Source organism: Rhea pennata, chromosome 13 (assembly GCF_028389875.1).
Source record: "Rhea pennata isolate bPtePen1 chromosome 13, bPtePen1.pri, whole genome shotgun sequence".
NCBI lineage: Eukaryota > Metazoa > Chordata > Aves > Rheiformes > Rheidae > Rhea > Rhea pennata.
The window spans coordinates 19,260,890-19,274,136 of record NC_084675.1 but is presented as its reverse complement, the minus strand read 5'-3'; the positions used below and the strand labels follow the sequence as shown (position 1 = coordinate 19,274,136).

The 13,247-nt window shown below is 40.5% G+C and overlaps 1 protein-coding gene across 1 annotated transcript; it reads left to right on the top strand.

Moving 5' to 3' along the window:
* The first annotated feature begins 224 nt into the window (after positions 1–224).
* On the top strand, positions 225–8,277 carry MPHOSPH6 (M-phase phosphoprotein 6). The gene is made up of 5 exons (XM_062586389.1): positions 225–339; positions 3,976–4,088; positions 5,690–5,780; positions 6,797–6,894; positions 7,365–8,277. The coding sequence occupies exons 1-5, from the start codon at positions 289–291 to the stop codon at positions 7,504–7,506; spliced, it is 495 nt and encodes a 164-aa protein (XP_062442373.1). The 5' UTR covers positions 225–288; the 3' UTR covers positions 7,507–8,277.
* Positions 8,278–13,247: the final 4,970 nt, after the last annotated feature.

Below are 13,247 nucleotides of genomic sequence, written 5' to 3'. Positions count from 1 at the left end.
AGTAAAAGTCAACGCTTGCTTCCAAACACGACAGCTAAGCAGCCGCGCAGACTCCAAACGCCGACACAAGAAAAAAATCAGCATCTCCCCGCTCCTCCCCTGTAACCGCCCCCAGACCAACCTCCCGCCGCCCCAGTTTCCTCAGGGTCGTTTTTAAGGAGAAGCGGGCGGAGCCCGGCCTGGGGCCGCCCCCGCGGCGCCTCCCTCCCGCCCTCCCCCTGCTCGCGGCGGCGGCGGCGGCGGCGCTACGCGAGGGCGGGGACCGGCCGCGGCCTGCTGGCGGCCGCCATGGCGGCGGAGGTGAAGGCCAAGCTCTCCAAGAACCTGCTGCGCATGAAGGTGGGGCGGCCGCGGGGGCTGTGCGGGGCCGGGCCGGGCCGGGCCGGGCCGAGGGGGGAGGGGGGCGGCGGCGGCGAGGCCGGGCCGGGCGGGGGGGCGGCGGCGAGGCCGGGCAGGGCAGGGCCGAGGCCGCCGCGCGGTGCGGGGCCGCCCCAGGCCGCGCCTGCAGCCGCTTTCTGCACCTCTTTCATACGCAACCCTGCATGGGGCGACTGTCCCATAGCGCATGTTTTTTTTTTTTTTTTTTTTTTTTTTAAAAAAAAAAAAAAAAAACGGGTTTGGGTTTTTTTTTAAACGTCTCCAGCCGCTCGCCCCTGGTGTCGTGCGGGGCCGGGCCGGGGCGCCTGCGTCACCCTGGCAGCCCGCTCCCCTTCGGCAGCAGGCCTGAGCCCTCCGGTTCCTCTGCGGGCAGGTTGTTGATCATGAATAAAAAATGATTACACTTCCCTTCTTACCTCCTCCTCAGACTTCCTTTCTTACCTCTCCTCTGCCTCCTCCTTGGATTTCTTTCGTCTTCTCTGCTGCCGCTTCCTTCTTAGACTTCTTCTCAAGCTGCTTTCCACCTTCTCCTTCTCAAACTTCTTCTCAGACTACTTTCCACCTCCTCCTTCTCCTTCTTCTTAGACTTTTTTTTTTTCCTTATTATTAAAATATTAATGCTACTTGCCTTATTTGAGGGAGCTTTTACTCTTGATACTCCTTTGCTTTGTTGTGTGCCTATTTTGTCTGGTTGCATTGATTGCTTATAAGATACCTCATCAGAACATCAGTTTCAACCACCTCTCCCTTCTCTTTTTCTCAACCCATAAACACAGAGGCCATTAATGAAATAGTGATCTACCCGTTACCCTGTTTTTCTCGAGATGCCAGTGGAAAGGAGTTTAGCTGACTCAGTTTGATCTTCCATGTCAAGTGGATTCTGCTGTAGTAAGATGGGTGGAATATTTACCACAGTTAACAGATTCTGCTAATGAAAGACTAAAATTGGTGCACAGAGGGAACCAAGCATAACTTTCCTCATTTTCAAAAGCAGGTAGATGTTTTGGATAGTTAGCCAGCAGCTCGTGACAGAGTAGGACTCCCTTAACCTGGGTTACTAATTGTAATGTAAAACATTCGTTTTAAGTGAAATTTCTGCTACTGGTTTTGTCAGTTTATTAACCCTCAAGAGCCTTTAGAAGCCAGTTTTCAGGTGCCTTCCTTGGAAGGCTGTAGAACAGGCATTTGAATGCCGTGCCATGACATTTGCTGGTTTAGTCTGAGCAGTAGATGTGCTTTGAGTCTCTTTTGAGTAGATCTTGTAAAGGTCGTATTTACCATCTGCCTTCTACAGATCTCCTTGTTTAGCAGTGTTTTAATTAATTGTTTGACAGCTGCCTCTGCATGTACTGATAAGATGTATTATCATAGTTCTATGGGCAAATCCTCTGTTAGCTGGGCCTGGAAGGTGGTATGGTCAGTGGCAGTGCTGTTAAAGCCCATTGCATTAATTGTCAAACTCTGTGCGCTCTCCTCTTGGTGTCAAAGTGTGACTCATGCTTTTAATTCTTGCACCATTTGATTCAGATTCTGATCAGTTTGGGTAAACTGATCCAAATAGCAGCTCCGCTAATGACTTGCATATTCTGGGTCTACCGCAATTGGCATTTTTTTTTAATTCATTCATGCATGTTTATATTTTAGATAAATATGATCACATGTTTTTTTTAATCTAGTTGTTCCCTGTGGTAATCTGTAGGAACATAATCTTTAAAATGTAATGTGAAATGATTATTTAATTGGGTGCTTGTAACAAAATTTCTCCTGTTGAGACTTCTGACTGGCTAACCAATTTCCATGAGCAATATAGTTTTCCACATGATAGATTCCCTTATTTTTCTCAAGCAGATACTGTAATTTTAATTAGAAAGCTTTGACATGTTTTGAGCTGACTCGGAAAACAAAAGTCAATTTTTCTTTCATTAACTTGTACACATGTATGCAAATAGAAATATTAATGGGAAATGAGACGCTTGCACTAGCTTTTACTTCAGGTTTTCTGTTTTGTCTTGCTGTAGGCATTTTGTAAAGACTGAAAAGGGAGATTTTTTTTCTTATTAATAAGCTCAGTGATGTGGGAATTCTGTCTGAGAGAGGCGTTTAGGGACACCTTCTTGGGCTTTATCGCCAAGCCAAGTCTGTTCTAGCTGGGACCAGAAGTATGTCTGAATCTCTGCTGCTGTTCAAGATACAGATGTGCCCCACTGTCAGCGTGCAGGCTTATCTAAACACAGGCGTGATATTGCTGTAAATGAGAGGGGTAGAATTAGTTGCTATGAAATACTTCTGCAGTGTTGCACATGCAGTTATACAGGTATGCTTTGATGGCCGCATAGCAATTTTCGTACACAAATGTGTATCAAATTTACTGATAGAATAGTCTCTTGCTGGGATTGTATTGGTATAAATGCATTCCCCTGACAGATAAGGTTATTCAAAGGCTTTCTCTAGACTCAAAGGGAGGTCCCAGCTCCTAGGGATGTGAGAATATAAGGATTATTACTGTAAAGTTGTAAAGAGTCCCCCCCCCCTTTTTTTTTCCCAGCATGTTTGGTGAAATGGGCTAACATTGTTGATGCTTAAATTGGCAGTTGGCTCAGGCACTGGAGATGATGCAAATTGAAATACAAGGAATGTTTCACATATCTCAGATCCATAGGTTTGCTCTCTCAGCAATCTGTCATGGGCTGTGACAGATGCCCTCTTCTACTCCCAGTAGTGAAAGAAGCTACTGCTCCTCTCTGCCTGTTCCCGCCCTCTGCCGAAGGTGATAGCCAAGGGAGCAGTTCTGAGCAATGTCCTTATATTAGGCAAAATGAGTTATCTTACCCTAAACTATTTCTATTATAAATTCAGTTAACTCGTCAGAGTCTGCCTGATGTGAATTAACAAGTGCTCACACATACTGCCTTATTGGTAGATCGGTGGGTCACTGATGAGATGTTAAATTGGGAAACAGCTTCCTTCTACACAACTGGATGCAGAGGAATACTCCTTTTCATAGCCTTAATTACTCTTTTCACTTCTAAAGGTATCTTCTAGCCTTCTGGGTTATAAGGGAAAACCTGTCTGTAAAATAAAATCTGAAGTTTTAGAAAACAAGAGGAAAATGGTTGAAAGAATAGATCTTTCAAAAAGATGCCAACCTAGTATGACCAAGCTCCAGTTCAGAACTCCAGTGCCACTTGTGTGGGTAATGTTTGTTTCTAATATTTATATTACTACATTTTTTTTCTGGCCTCTGCTGAAACATGAGAAGAATCTTTGCAGAGTTGAGGGGTCGTGGGATGTAACAATTCAGAACCATCAAAAGTGAACAGGGCATGTCTGTGCTTTTGTATCTGAATATAGATGTGGTTGACTGCTAACTTGGAATAGATAGCTATAGATCAGCAGCTGCTTATTTTACACTGTCTATTGCCCTAATTCAGATTGAACACAGAAAAAGACACAAAAAGCATTTACTTGTTGCATCAACTGTTGAATGTTATTTCATGGTAATTGTTGTCATAAAATTATTGCATGTTTAGAACATAAGCAGGAATGAATGTGATGTAGAAAAATCTAGCTGTGTGCTTATGGGTCTTTTCTTTTTAGTTCATGCAGAGAGGCTTGGATTCACAAACTAAAAAACAACTAGAAGAGGAAGAAAAGAAGATAATTAGTGAAGAACACTGGTTTCTCGATTTACCAGATCTTAAGGAGAAAGAGTAAGCTTGTTCACTTTGATAATTCTTATCATCATTGTATTGTTGTGGAGTGGGAGTACAATCTTTTTTAGAAGTTGTTTCAGGAAGCTAATAGTGTTTTTCTGTTTTTTGGTTGGTTTTTTTTTGGGGGGAGGGGAGGTTAAGTAACCAATCAACATAAGCAAAAATAGTGACAGATTGGTATTTCAGCTCTGTATTTTAAAGGACATTCTCAAGGTTGCCTAGTCCAGAATTTGACTGTCTTTCATTTCTTGTGTGTGTTATTTTCTTGCACTCACAGTTTCTCCTAGATACATGTAATTAGTTTCTTTCAGGGACCAACTCAGTGCTGGTTTTTCTCTTCATTTGGGAGAAAAGAAGTTTGAAACCTTTTGTGAGCAAGTTTAGCTCCAGTCACATGATTGGATCTATTCAGGGCAGCTCTGTCTTCTGTAGTCTAGCTCAAATCCTGTTTTTGAAATAGGAGAGATAATAGACAACACAAAGGAAACCTTAGCTCATAAGGAAGCAAATGTCCATTCCTGCTATTAAGAATCATGCTGTAAATAGTAATTGAACTACTTCAAAAGTATCTTGATTTTTTTTTTTTTTTTTTTTTTTTTGTCCTTTCAGAGGAGGACAAAAATTCCATTGGGGAAGAAGATATATCATTTTCAAACAGATGGGATCTAGGAAATTAACTATAGTTGAATAAGGTTTTGATAAACTATTTTTCATGACTGTAGAGGATATTACAGAAAGTTAACTGAACTTCAGTTGCAGCAGGGAGGATTCCAGTTGGATATTGGGGAAATTTTTCTAACAATAAGGCTAGTGAAGCACTGGAATAGGTTGTCTAGGGAGACTGTGGAGTCTTCATCATTGGAAGCCTTTAGAGGACAGCTTTGACAGACCTCTGCTGTTCGTGGCGGGTATTTAGCTGATCCTGCCTTGAGGCAGGAGAATGAACTTGGTGATCTCTTCAGCCTCACTCTTCTATGACTTTAGGAGTTTGTTTTATATGGGAGATGAAGAAGTTGAGGGAGGGATGCACATGTGTGAGAAGATAAGAGGGAACAATTCAAGGAAGTACTTTTATCTAAGGTGTGTATTATGAACGCCTCAGGGTCATGCTTCTTCCCTCGCTCCATGCTCATTAAAGAGGAAAAAAGGAGGGAAAAGGAGAGATCTTTCTCAGCTGAACAGAGAATTATTATATCCTGACAGACTCAACTAATGCCAGGTCTGATATCACAATGAAAAATTAATTAGAGGCTTTTGCTGGTATAGGAGAGTGATATTTATGTGGTATTTTTATTCTGGCAAAAGCAGTAATGTAGATGGAATCATACCAGCAGAGTGTGCTTTTTGTCAGGAGAGTTAATTTTGCTTGTGGAACTGGCACAGCTATCTTGGCAAAAAGTCTTCCTTTGCACTCCAAGCTCCTTGTGCTGAAAGATTTATCAGAGCAATTAAGCTTCAGATGGTAGTTGATGGTATAAAATACACTGTGGTTTTGTTTATTTGTATGGGGGATGACAATGAATGCTTTTTGCATTTGTTTAATTTGATTATATTAAAGCACACTGTTTGACAAATGCTGGCTTTGGGGTTTCATGCAGGAGCTTTATAATAGAAGAAAGGAGCTTTATGCCATGTGAGGATCTACTTTATGGCAGAATGTCCTTTAAAGGATTCAATCCGGAAATTGAGGTACCACTTAAATGTTTTGTTTTGAGATGTTCCCACATTAGAATTGAAACCCTTGAAGATGGGGGTTTAATGTTTGCACTGCCCGCTGTTTGGCACTCGCAGCACCTTCCATAAATTCTCCCATGTACGTCAACTAGGGAAAACTGATTCAAAGGAAATGTTGATGATCAATGCAACATCTGATAAATAGAAGCTTTTCATCTCCTTGTGTTGATGGCCAGTAATTGCATGACTCCTGCAGGTTTTCCTTCCCTGAAGTGAGGAAACTGTCCCTCGTGCTGCTCATCAAAACAGTGGACTGAGCTCACTTTTTTACCACCTGCCATTTAATTTAGAGCCCGATCATACAAGCATTCAGCCCTGTTTATTCAGCACTTACTTGTGTAAATGAGGGCTTGAAGTTTCAAAGCTTAAATTCTTCAGGGCAGGAAAGTCTTTAATTTCTTTCTGGTATGATTCATGCTGATGGCAGTACATTAAAAATGTTACGCTGAATTGAAGCAAGAGTATGGAAAAGGTTGTGCAAGGTGTTTTACCAGGAAATTCTTCTGGTTATTTTGAACTACTTCTCACTGTGATGTGGCATATCACGGCTTCGTGTTTTTTATCTAGCAGTTTACTGTAAAGCCATATAGCTATCATGTCCTTTCATACAAAACCATTTCAAGAACTATGTGCTAGCATCACAAGGAAAAATTTATTAGGGTCTTATTGCCCGATCTCTTGAAGGTGTCTGCCATGCCCTGCAGGTTCTTTGAATAGTACAGTTCACTAAAAACTGTGTTGCCTCTTTCCAGAAGCCAAACTCTTAAGCTCCAATGAGTAACAAGGAAGCATGTTGCCTTTTCTTCAAGGGTACTGGTAACACTGTGGTCTAGCCTGAGTATGATACAGCAAATGAGGAAAAGCAGTATTAAATTGATTCCATCTTTTACATTTTTTTTTTTACCGGTGAATATCAACATAGCTTGAATATGTAATTCTAACACTGTCACTATTTCCTGCTTCTTTTTCAGAAGTTAATGGTACAAATGAACTCTAAGTCCAAGAAAGAAGAAATTGAAGTGGATGATAAGATGGAGGCGGATGTGTCAGATGAAGAAATGGCCAGAAGGTAAGTTGTATTTTATGATACAGTCAGTATTGGCCAGGAAGATGATATTTTACTGCATTATGTGTGTGCGGGGGGAACTCCCAAAAACAAAGCAAGCCAACCAACCTTTGATACCTCACCGAACTGATTTTCTAAGAATTCTGCTGTGTGTTCAGTGGAATCCTCATCACTTCTAGGAGTGATGAGAAGTAGAAGATCTTGTAACTGTTTTCTGCCCTTTGATACCCATGTGTTCTGTGCAAACTCCATCAGGGCTGCAGATTGCTAAGAGACCAAAACTGTCAGAATAAATAATATACAGTGCTTATATTTACACTGGTGAGAAAGGCTTCTCTGACTTCTTTTTTTTTTTAAATGCTAGTTAAACTGTTGATTAGATTTCTGATTTGTTGCACTGAGACTTTCTCTGGTCTCTACTAAAAGCTATCCTTTTTTTTTTTTTTTTTTTTTTTTTTTTTTTTTCTTTACAGATACCAAACATTAGTAGGAACAATAGGGAAGAAATTCTTGAAAAAGAGAGACCAGCGTGTACTCGAGGATGAAGATGAAGATGAGAATAGTAACACAAGACCTAGCAAAACTAAGAAAATGTTCTTAAAACCCCAGGATTAATGTGAACTGCACAACTGGAGTTAAGAGAAATGTTACCTACCAAATACAGTACCATGAACTGGAGATTGCTTGGATTTTTTGCTATGTAATGTAAATCTGAGTCTGTTCTCATTGAAATTTCTGCTGTCCACATGACAAAACACTTTTTCAAAGTGGATGTGTATAGTGGATGTCATACATCCTTTCCTCTCTGAGTAACTTTTAGTGAGTATGGGGCATTAAGCCCATTAGCCATTTTTAATGTTGTACAAGAATAGGATATGTCATGTGCTACTGAGAGCAACAGTATTTACATTTTATGATCATATCTGAAAAAAGCATGTTGAGTAAAGATGAGCTTTTTCCAATCTGGTAAGGCAATTCAACTTTTACTGCTTTTTGTTTTATTATGCAGTGAAAACCTTTGCACTCATCAAAAGGGGAAAAAAACAGGAACTTTTTTTACTATTCTAAAAATAAACTGGGAAAAGAAGAGAGATAAAATCCTTTTTGTTGAATTTTATTTTTTTTATCAAGCTTATTTAAAAATAGAGGGTTTGGTAGCAATACCTTTTTTTCCTAGAGCATGCCAAGTGTTGGGCAGCATTTACAGTTTGACACTTGACCAGATTGAGTCTTAATTTGTCTTCCAAAAGAAGTTTGCTAATCTTGTCTTTTTTTCCAGCCAAAAAAAATCCAATCTTACAATTATCTAGGTCTTGTCATAGGAGCATAATAACTGCTTCAGAAACATGTGTGAAAGCTGAATAAAAACTGATTCTTTGTGGTTAATTATTGTGGTTTAGCTAATTTAATATAAAAAAATGTGTTTAATACAATCAGATATAAGAAATGATCCTATTTTGTGCTTGCTACAGATGTCCCCAAATCCTAGCTGACTGCACTGTCTATTTGTTTAGCATGCAGTAAAGCAATCTGAAGGAATATCAGGATAGAAACATTATGGCCTTTGGTCAGTCAGCGCTGGGCAGATTGAAAAATGTCAATGTGGGTCTTATCTCAAATTGTAACAGTCCTCTGTGTCCAAGCCTTCAACAAGAAATACTTCTATTTCATTTCCACACCGAGATGTCTGAATTACTGCTCCTTAATGCTGACTCTCTGGAGAAAGAAGAATTTTCTAAATTGAAGCAGGTAGTGGCCGTTCCATCATGGACAGAAGAGGTGACTCAGTGAAGCAAGACATGAAACTTAGTTAATTATATAAAGAAAGGTTGTGTGCCTGTACTTTGCATGTATGATATATGAGCTGTAATCCATATATCAAAAGCACCTAATTAGATATTCAGGATGGATCACGTGTGGAAAAAGAAATATACTTCTAACCGGGTAAGGAAGCCTCATACAGGTGAAAAATCTGTGATTCATGATCTGAAATAGTTTTTCAGAGCTAATTAAATGCTACTGGTTCAATTACTTAAAACCTGACCATATATTATCACCAGCTGAAAAGAAGTTAATGATCACAAGGCATTTTTCTTCCTATGGATGATGTGACCAGAGCTAAAAAATGATTTATTGTTGGTCATCACAAGAAAAACTCAGAATATATCCCATTATTCTTTCCTACTTATTACTAGGAAAATGATACATGTGAATACATTTCTTCACTAGAGAGAGAATCTCTGAACAGTTATGCTAGATAGTTTGGGCAGGGGGGAAGTGTGCTCTAGTGAACCATGAGCAACCACGAGATGTCACTGTAATTGCACTTCCATGAAAGACTGAATTTGACACTGTTCCACTGACAAAGGAGCTTTTGGGGTAATTGCTTGTGGCTACAAAGAACTCTGAAGTCCTTTGTAGAGGCTCTGCACAGAGAACTCTTCTGCATTTGGTTTAATTCCATTCTGCCATATATTCATCCCTAATTTAAATTAATTTCCTAGGAAATGGCACTCCTAGAATATGTGAAGCATGGTAAATGGGTCAGTGCATGTGCTGAGCAAACTTGGTATCTTCCTTGAAAATCCCTCATCTGTCTTTCTAGGAATCTGGGGGTAGAAAAGGGTGGTTCTTCTGTTTCCTAAACATGCCCAACACCAACTATAAATACAGGACAGATGTTGGTTTATTATCCAGAGCTCTGCATGCTGTGCTGTTCAAGTTTTGATTAGCTGGTAGGTGAGCTGTTGGAATGCTACTGTAAAACTGACTGCTGATTTTTAACGCACTCTCTTTTTGCTCATGGAGTTTGTAAAATGCAGTTCTAAAAGCATCATTCAAAGTGCATTATTGTGAGCAAGACAAAACTAACAATCTGTTCTACGTGACTTTTTTAAAGGTTTCTGTCCAGAGTTACAAGCAGGTACTTAAGTATATGATAGGATCTTCTGAAATACCCATCTATATCTCCAACCATATAAATACATGCACATATATATACATGTACATATTTTAAGTCTAGCTCTGGTTTCCTGGAAGAAGCATGCCAGGTAGCAAGGCAGAAACATTCTGCCATAAAAAATCTGTACACTAGCTAGACTACAAGAGAGATGCATGTGTAGCAGTAAAATATTTATAATGCAAGCCTTAATTCAAGTTTTCTTGACTCTGATGTAGTCTCAAATGCCATTTTCATGGACAACTTTCTAAGATGTAGAATTTTAGCCATGTTTCTAGATCAAAAGTATTTATTGATAATAGAAGTGAATTGGATTAAGCAGAAAGCATTTTTGCTAAAGAAAATATTTACCTCCAAAATTTATTCCTTAAAGAGATATCAGACACCCTAAGTGTTTGTGTCTCTTATATTACTGTACGTGTTAGACTGAACAAAGAAAGACGTGTGGTGTAGTCTGTGCTCACTGACGGTTCACAGTGTTATGGTGAACGTGTCTCTTGTCATGAGAAATTTTGTTCCTCCCTTTGACAGGCTCAAGAGTGTTTATTGCTGTTGTAACAGCTGATGTTGGGAGCGTGTAAGTGTTGAACAACTTCATCCTTCTTGTTGATTTTTCTTGTTACTTCTATTCTTAATTTTTCATCTTAGAAACTACAGGAGCAGAGTGCAACTGAAGTCAGCCATCCTGTATCCTCCCTTTAGTAATGGATGAGCAGATTAAACTTTTTTTTTTTTTTTCCCAGAGGGGAAATGCTCGATGGTGCCACAGAGTTTAAACCATGTTTTTTTCTGTTATCTGTGTTTGAACTATGTTTTTTTCTGTTATCTGTGACTGATTCCTAATAAGATGCTCATTATACAATTTAACAGTCGCTGATAGCTCTCATTTTCCATTGGGCATTGCCTCTGTGTGTGCGTGTGTGATGGGCAGTTAGGTTGGGATTACGCAAAGCCATCAATGGGATCTGAGTATCCAGTTCCTATTAAAACTAATGCAATTTAATCCAGAATTCAGATTTAAAAGGAAATTGTCTTCTCTCTCTGTTAATTAGAATACCATTCTTTTAAATTGCATTTGGAATTACAAAAGTCCTGGGTCGGAGGTTCAGAATGTTTCTTCTACTCCATTTGAACAGCAGCCTGCAACTAAAACTGTGCAACTGTGCAATAGTTTAGGATCTCATAAAACTTTTCTTGGAGAGAGACTGTTAATAAAGCTCTAAAGTATATTACTGGCAAAAGATGTCAGATAAACATGGGATCTCACAACTGCAAGTTTAACTTCTGAGTGTGAGTGCAAGCTTCTCTGAGAGCTGATTCTTCAAGGAAGCCCTCTTCACTCTCTCTAGGAAAGCATCCATCTTCTGCAGTAATGCCTCCAGACACGGTGTGATGCCTCTTGGTTTTGGTTTGTTTTTACACCATTCTCATCTCAAACCTTTGAGACCTTTTGGGCCTGGCATTCACACCTTAACAGCTTCTGCTTTCATCAGCTTTTGGGGGGTGTTAGCTAAACTGTGAGACTGTTCCTCACCTGTACATGTTGACATTCCTTCGTGCGATCTGATGCTGCACAGTGACCTGGTTATGTTTGTCTCGTCTAGAGGAAAAATTGCTTTCAGAGAGCACTTACGAAAGATCAGGTCGGAGGGTTGAAGCTTGAATCATCTTCAGCCCGACAGATCTTTAGTAAGAGCTGAATACTAAAAGGTGGTATCCGGTATCTTGGCAGTCACAGCTAAAAGTGCCAATGTAGGTCCATAGACCTCTGCCCAAGAAGTCCTCAAGCCCACAGCTCCAGCAGGTAGGGAAGAGCAATTAGCTTGAAGCAGCAGCAGAAACATCCAGGGAAGTATGGAGGCAAAATAACTGGCCTGTAAATGGCTGGTCTTGAGGCAAGAGGTGGTCGCGCCAAAAAACAACGCATAGAGGAGAGTGGTTTGGTGACCTGAGGGAACGCAGATGGGAATTTCCGCTTGCTAAAGCAGACACAGTGAGTGTTTTTGAACTCAGTGTTCCTCAGGTCTTGGGGAACATGTCACTTTGATCAATCACTTAGAAAGGGGTGAAAACCTTTAATGAGGCTTTAATATGAGATAGCAATAAGAATACAAATTGCAAAACGTGGTCCTTAGTTCCACTGATAGAAAAACTCAGTTCTTACCTTGGGAAGCTCTTTCTTCCTCGTGCCCCATAGTGCCTCCCACTTTGCACTCGGTTCCTGTGTCCCAGCACACAGGCGTGCACGCCCGCGGTGACCAGCCACCACCGCAGCCTCAGTTCCTTCCCGCGCTATCGGCAGGACGCTGCTAGCTGGCAGCACGGCCAAGTCGGGTATGGTGCGGACCGCTGAGCCCAGCAGAGACGAGAACCATGGGGGCTCCTCTTCGCCGGCCGTCCCCTTCCGCAGCCTGTGAGCAGTCTGTGCTGTAACCTGTAGGCACTTACAGGCTCCAACATTTCTATCCAACTTGCACGACATCAGCCTGTTCAGCTGAAGAACGTCGTGGTGAGGAGTGCTGGCCAGCAGATCACGAGATTGCACAGCCCTTATTTCCTAAGCAAACCAAGCGTACTAGGATCATGCAGTTACGGGGGGAAGGTCTATATTTACAGCAATCCCTACAGTTTTACTTTCTTTATTTTCAATATATATTTACAATATTTGTGAGATTTATGATCAGATCATGTCTTTGAATAAAAGGATACACCATCAGTGGGAGAAATCAGCACTTTAACCATACTTGGGATTATCATAGATGGAAAAGAAGGAAGGAAAGTGTGTTTTTCAGTGTTTCTGCTATTTTTGTTTAAGCACTGAGAGTGCTTCCCCTTTCTCAGTGGTTTCGTTGCTTGAGCTTTCCGCAGAGACGCATGGCAGGGCACGGCGACAATTTCTCTAAGATGGGGAACTATGATTGTGAAAGAATCAGAAAGAAGAAGGTTCCTTTAGATTTGGTTGACTCTTTACTTTTTTTTTTTTTTCTTTTTTTTTCCACTTTGATAAAGATGAAGAAACTTATTTGTGACCTTAAAGCTCCTGTGCTACGCATTTTGGGTAGCCATATGGAATTCTGACTTTGCTATACACGAAAAGATGGCAGCATAGCTATTAAGGGTCTAGTGGGGTTAGTGTCATTATTCTACCTTCGTTATACATACAATAACTTGCAGCATACATACAATAACTTGCAATAGTAAAACTTTGAAATTTCTACCCCATTTGAGATAGCAGTAAATCTAAGCAAGTCAAGACTCACTCTTAAGCACCGTATCCTAAGTCACTCTGAAACAAGATAATTTTTTGCACGAGAAGCAGAACTTGCGGGTATATCCTTAGCCAAAATTAACACTGCGATTTGTGTCTTAGGAAAAATATATGCATACCAAAAATTAC